This window comes from Globicephala melas, chromosome 8 (genome assembly GCF_963455315.2).
Source record: "Globicephala melas chromosome 8, mGloMel1.2, whole genome shotgun sequence".
Lineage (NCBI taxonomy): Eukaryota > Metazoa > Chordata > Mammalia > Artiodactyla > Delphinidae > Globicephala > Globicephala melas.
In genome coordinates this window covers 8,249,724-8,255,723 of record NC_083321.1, presented here as the reverse complement: position 1 = coordinate 8,255,723, position 6,000 = coordinate 8,249,724, and the positions used below count along the sequence as shown (strand labels likewise).

Below are 6,000 nucleotides of genomic sequence, written 5' to 3'. Positions count from 1 at the left end.
GTGGGGTGCATGGATAGATAAATAGAAGCCAAGATAGATGACAGCAGGTGATGAACGGTAGGTAGACAGGTAATAGACTAACGCTGCATCTGACAGGTGACACACTTGTTGATAGGCTGGATGATAAACAAGATGTATTTAATGAGCTAGCTGAGAGACGAAAGGACACACAGACAGGAAGTTGCCTTAGAACCAAAGGATGCCAACAGCAGGGATGGCTAACAGCCTTATTTTCTGTTTAGTCAAATGGTAATACGCACACGTGATCCACGCTCCCTGTTCAAGGTTTGAAAATACCCGAAAACTGACGGAAAGAAACGAAGAGTCAGACTTTGGGTACCACCCGAGGGAATGACCCGACGCTCGCCCGGCCTCGGGTGTTGCCGGAAATGGCCGACGACCGCCGGCGGTCGGCGGGGCGGGATGCGGGCGGGGCCGGCTCAAGGCAAGCGGAGCGGCTTCGGGTGTTTCCGGAAACTGCCGAGAGCCAGTTGGAAGTGGGCGGGGAAAGGCCTGTGGGCGTGGCTGGAGTACCCGGAGTCCCTTCGTGGATTTCCGCAAACAGAGCCGAAGCTTGGTCTTCGGAATCGAGGAGGCGCGCGCGTCCCCGGGATTACCTTCTTCGGGTGTTTCCGGAATTCACCAGTAGTCCGTGGCCGGGAGGAGAAGGCGCGCCCTCCTCCCGTTTCTAGCGGCTTCGGATGTTTCCGGCTGCTGCCGGCGGAAAGAGCCGAGGGCCGGCGGTGGTGGCGGCCATGTTGGGAGCAGCAGGTCCGGCGGCGGCTGCCTGTGTGCCGGGCGCGGAGCAGTGCCGCTGAGGGCAGGGGAGGAGCGAGGCAGGCGGCCGGCTGCGGCGGCAGAGAGTAGGCGGAGCGGCGCGGCCCGGCCGAAAGGCGGCACAGCCCAGCCGGGGGTCGGGGGGGTGCGGTCCGGAGCCGCTCGGAGCCGGCGCGGCCTAGCCCGAGCGGCGCATCCCCGGGCTGGCGTGAGCGGCAGTCCGGCCTCCCCGCACCCCCGGCCGGGGCCCATGCGGCGGGTGCCCCTGCTGTGAGAAGCCCCGCCCGGCCGGGCTCCGCGCCTTCCCTTCCCTCCCTTCCTCCGAGCTTCTCGGTTCCCTCCCCTGAGATACCGGCGCCATGTCCAGCGCCCGGACCCCCCTACCCACGCTGAACGAGAGGGACACCGAGCAGGTAAGGAGCCCTAAGGGCTCCCCGAATTCTCTGGCTGGGCCCCTGCACCTTGCAGAGCCTCCTCCCTCCTCAGCTCCCCTCGTGCCCCTGCTGCCATCCTGTAAGCCTCGGCTGCCCTGTCATCTGGCTCCTGGCCCCGTACATCTCCCTTCCGAGTCCTCTCCTGGGACCCACCTCGTCCAGACTCCAGGCTGTACACTTGTCTTTCTGCCGACCCCCCCGCCTTCTCCCCTCACCGCCCTCCTGCGCTCTTCCGTGTTACCTCCCCAGCTTCCTCTTCTCTTCCCTTTTTCTCTCGGGGGCCTTTCTGGTCTTCCTCCACCCACGCTTAAAGCAGCCACTCTCCTGTTCCTCGACTGGCACCCTGCGATTTGCCCCAGGTCGTTGTCCTCCTCCTCCTCCTCCATCCCTCCAGCCTCGCTTCCCCTCCACCCGCACCGGTTCTCCCAGTCCCAGCTTTCACCCTCAGGGTCCTTGCCCCGGAGTGTGTTCTCGATGCCTATCCCCTTTCAGTTCCCCGGCTTTCTACCCTGCCTCTTGCATTTTCCAGATTGTGCTCTCCCTCTTGCTTGCAACCCACCAGCTCCACCCTCATCACCTTTCCAAATCTTTCGCCTACTCTTTGCTCATCACTTTCCCTTCTCTTCTCCAGGAGCTCCCTGGTGCCTCGCGCTGGCATTTGTTGCTTCCGTGTTTTCCCGTACAGCTGTCATGCGCATAGTTTTCCCACAGGTTGTCTTTGGGGTTCCAGTCTTCACTCCCTTCAGAGTCTTTGGTTCCCTCACGTTCTCTTCCTCTGGGGTTTGTGTTTTTGAGTTTTGGCCTCCTGTTTCTCACTGTGAGTGCTGTACCAGCCTTCTCCCTGGGCTCTCCCTACCGAGGGAAAGACAGTCACTATTTCAGCCCCACTTCGTTTACACAACCTGTTGCTCGGTCCTTTCCCCGGCCTTGCCGCATCCCCGGCCTTGCCTTTCTGTCCTCTTGCACCGCAACACAAACCGTGAGGCTTTCTTGTTTCTTCACTCCTGGATCTGTCACTTTACATAGTTTTTCCCCCTTGCTTGTTGCCTTCTGGTTTCTCTGCCCTCACCCCATCTTACTTACTATGCCTCTTAATTAGGATTGCCTTTAATCTTCATATTAGTTTCCTGCCTTCCTCACTTCATGTTTATTTTTCCCATATATGCCCCTATCCATGCCCTTGTGATTGGCTAGTCTTTGTAACCCCCCGGGCCGGGAACTTTGCACGCTAGTTTCTTGAGCTACACACTTCCCCCTCATCCTGGCAATCACTGCTATCATCTGTCACCCAAGCCTTAGCCTTTTCTGTGTCATCTCACCTCTTAGCCGAGAGGCGTCCACTTTCCACCCCTCCCCTTTTTTTCACCATCTCTAGTGTCCCTTGCTGCCTGCTCTGTGGAGAGTCTCCTGCCTGTCATACCTTGGTGGAGAACTTTACTAGGCCAAAAAAACTTGGTGGAGAACTTTACTAGGCCAAAAAAACTTGACCTGAAAAAAGAGCTCTTCTCCTGTGGGGCTTGAAGTGCTTTTTGCATCCTTCTCCCTCACTACATTATTTATGTTTTCATCTTGTTTCCTTCTTTCTCCTTAGTGCAATAGAACTGTTGTTATATTCTCTTGCATATTAACACCTTTCTCTGAAAAATCCACCCTCTTCTCATTTCTCTGATGTTTTTCTCTTTTGTTACCCCCTCACTCTCTGTCATCTGGGCAGTCAGGAACTCAGGAGGAGTTCTGGATAAGTTTTTCTGCAGTGGTTGACCCTTTCGTTACTGATGGATTGACTGCTTGCTTCTGGGGTTGAGATGGGTTGAGAGGGAGTGATGGTTGATTTCCGTCTCATCAGCGGGTTTGGCAGCTGCTTCTGTATGGGACTGAGGTGTTTGGAAACTGGAGCATGGTCTGTATCTCACCGTCTTTCCCTCCGGTGCCAGCTGTTTCTCTCCTTACTGGGAACCACTTTCTCGAGGCCCTCTTGAGGTTGCCTGTTCCATTCCTTTTCCTATCACAGCCTTTATTTAGCAGGTAAACCCTGCTTAACCAGAGGACTTTCCCAGGCTGTTGATTCTGAGCTGGTAGGAGGAGGCCAAGTGACTGACTGGCACCCTCAGGCATCTGGGGAGTGGCGGTGGAGTGCCTACTCTCTCAGCAAGGCTGTGGGGGGCATTGTATTCAGCAAAGTAGAGTAACAGAGTGCCTCAATGTGGTTTCTTTGTGCTCTTTACTCCATGGAAATGTATTCTTGCCTTGGTCTTTTTCTTGTGATGTGTGCATTGATTTCCTCTCTTCCCTACAAGCCTCACATAATGCTGAGCGCATAGTAGGAACCCAGTGCACGCCTACTGATTTTGTGATAGCAGAACTCTGTGAACCATTTGGGAACGTAAGCTGCTCCTGATAACTTTGTCCGGAGCACTGGCTGCATACATTGTCACCCTGTTCCAAATTATGAATTACTCATCCTGTTTCCACTCCATGGATTTAGGTTCCCCTGAGCCGCTTCATTGGTCCTTCTGTCGTTCTCAGGGTAGCCACACCATTGACTTGATATTAAGTCTCATTCCAGTAAAAGCGTGGATTTCGAAAAACATAATGGGCAGATGCAGTATTTTTTAAAACAAGAAAAGAGACAAGTAGCACCTCCTCTGGTCATACGGCTAGAGAGGCCTGAAGCACTGGTCTCCTTTGGGCTAGATCATGCCACCAGGTGAGACCAGAAAGCTCTTCTCGGTCCTGTTGCGATTCTAGCTAAAATGGTCATTGCATAAGCCTTAATGTTGTGAAATAAAAAGGGGATTTGGTTGGTTTGGTTTCTTTCCCCCAAAGGCCCTCTATTATCTGGGCTTGCCTGGTGGCGCAGTGGTTGAGAGTCCACCTGCCGATGCAGGGGACGTGGGTTTGTGCCCTGGTCCAGGCAGATCCCACATGCCGCGGAGCGGCTGGGCCCGTGAGCTATGGGCGCTGAGCCTGCGCGTCCGGAGCCTGCGCTCCGCAGCGGGAGAGGCCACAACAGTGAGAGGCCCGCGTACCGCAAAAAAAAAATAATAATAATAAAATAAAAATAACAAAGTTCCTCTATTATCTTATTTAGATTTAAATTATTTTAATTGGTTTCACAAGAAAATAGGTAAACAAACTGTTGGTTGTCTTCGAGCTCCAATCTCTTGCTCTTTCTCTCCCCCTTTCTTTAAAACATGTGGCTGATGAGAAGCTGTTTCTAGGAGCTCTTTGATCACATCTGAATTAAACAGACATACACACACACAAAATGTTGAAGCATAAAAATAAACCTAGTGTTGCAGAGAGATTGCCTGTTTGCTGTCGACTCTGCTTCTAACAGTGAAAGTAGGAGATAAAAAGAAAGTTAAGCCCTGTCTTTATTGTGATTTTTGTGACACCTGATTGCAGATGTGCTTTTTCACAGTCATAGACTCTTCCTTTTGCAGAAAGAGGGTTGTGACCTGGGGCTGGTAGTTTTGAGCATTCTTAATCTGAGAGCTGAGCTTTCTGTTCACTTTTCCAAATGGCTCTGTTGGCCTGGAGGCTTGGCAGTGGTGAAAGCAATCAGCAAGATGACTGTTTGTCTTCCAGCCAGCAGCAGCAGTAATAGGCAAGTGGAGAGGGGTCCAACTTGCGGAGTCCACCTGCCGCTGGCAAAAGCTTCCTGTAACACCTGGTAGAGGGCCTACATTGGCTTCATACCTGCCCCACCTCTGGGCCTCAGGAACCACAAGAGAGGGCTCCTGAGAGAAAGCACCTGAGAGAAAGCAAGAGGCTTTCACTGCCCACCTGCCTCTGCCGCAGTGGACCAGGGAGGGGTCTGCTGTTGTCCTTCCAGGGAGTGAGTGGCATTGTTTCTTCTCTCAGATGATTCTGGGAAGAGGAGTTTGGAAGTGTGGGTGAGAGCAAATCTAACTTTTAGAATCCCGTACAGAACCACTGAGCCGCTCCAAACACACATATCCCTGGATCCCAGTGTTGATTCTGGCTGAATGTTTCACTGAGTGATCTGGTTTTAGTGTTGTCTTGTAGAGAGCTCGGTTCGCTCTCCCTTCACTCCCTGTCCTGCAGGCTGTGCAGCAAGCCCCATGCTCTGGGTGCTGACTCCGACCTCTGCCCTTTGACCCTGGCCAGGGGCTCCTTGGTGGTGCTGCCTTCTAGTCAGGGGTATGGGTGAATGTCAGACCATATAGTCTTACTTTCTGCTTCACCCTCGAAACAGGGAAGAGGTATTGTTAGACCAGGGACTCCTAGAGTTGCCATACTACAACCTTTGAACCTGGTAAAGGTAGCTACCTAGTAAATTGTAACAATTTCTCTCTAGTCTGTGGACTTTGGGAAGTAGCTAAACAGATGGATACAAGGCAGTCATTGAAATTCGGCCTGCTTCAGATTAAAATCAAGTTTGCACGGGGATAACTGAATCTTTCGGATGGCGACCAAAGATTGGGCTTGAGTTTTCTTCAGCATAAATGTCTTAAACAGAGTTGATGCCTGTGAGGCAGGAAAAGACAGAATTTGTTTTCTGAGAGGTTTGCATGGTTAGAGCTCTTGGGAGTCAAAAACATCTCAGACTAGACTGCTTCCCCTTTGGGCAGAACAGCCTAATTCTCAGTGGGCATTTGACCAGGACTAACCCATGCCTTCATGAACTCTTTCCCATTGAGCACTTAGCCACCTGGCTGGCATTCCTCTTCTCCCAGGAGCTTCCATGACTTTCCTCATATGTACTATGTCGACTTAAATGAATATTTTATGCCTAGAGTGCAGCTAAGCGTTGGACCTTGTG

At 52.5% G+C, this 6,000-nt stretch overlaps 1 protein-coding gene across 1 annotated transcript in view; it reads left to right on the top strand.

Moving 5' to 3' along the window:
* Positions 1-569: 569 nt before the first annotated feature.
* The window catches only part of MARK2 (microtubule affinity regulating kinase 2), a 58,328-nt gene continuing 52,897 nt past the window's right edge, over positions 570-6,000 (top strand). Inside the window, exon 1 of the mRNA XM_060303038.2 lies at positions 570-1,190. Coding sequence (XP_060159021.1) covers positions 1,137-1,190 — 54 coding nt within the window. The 5' untranslated portion in view covers positions 570-1,136. The remainder of the gene's footprint in view (positions 1,191-6,000) is intronic.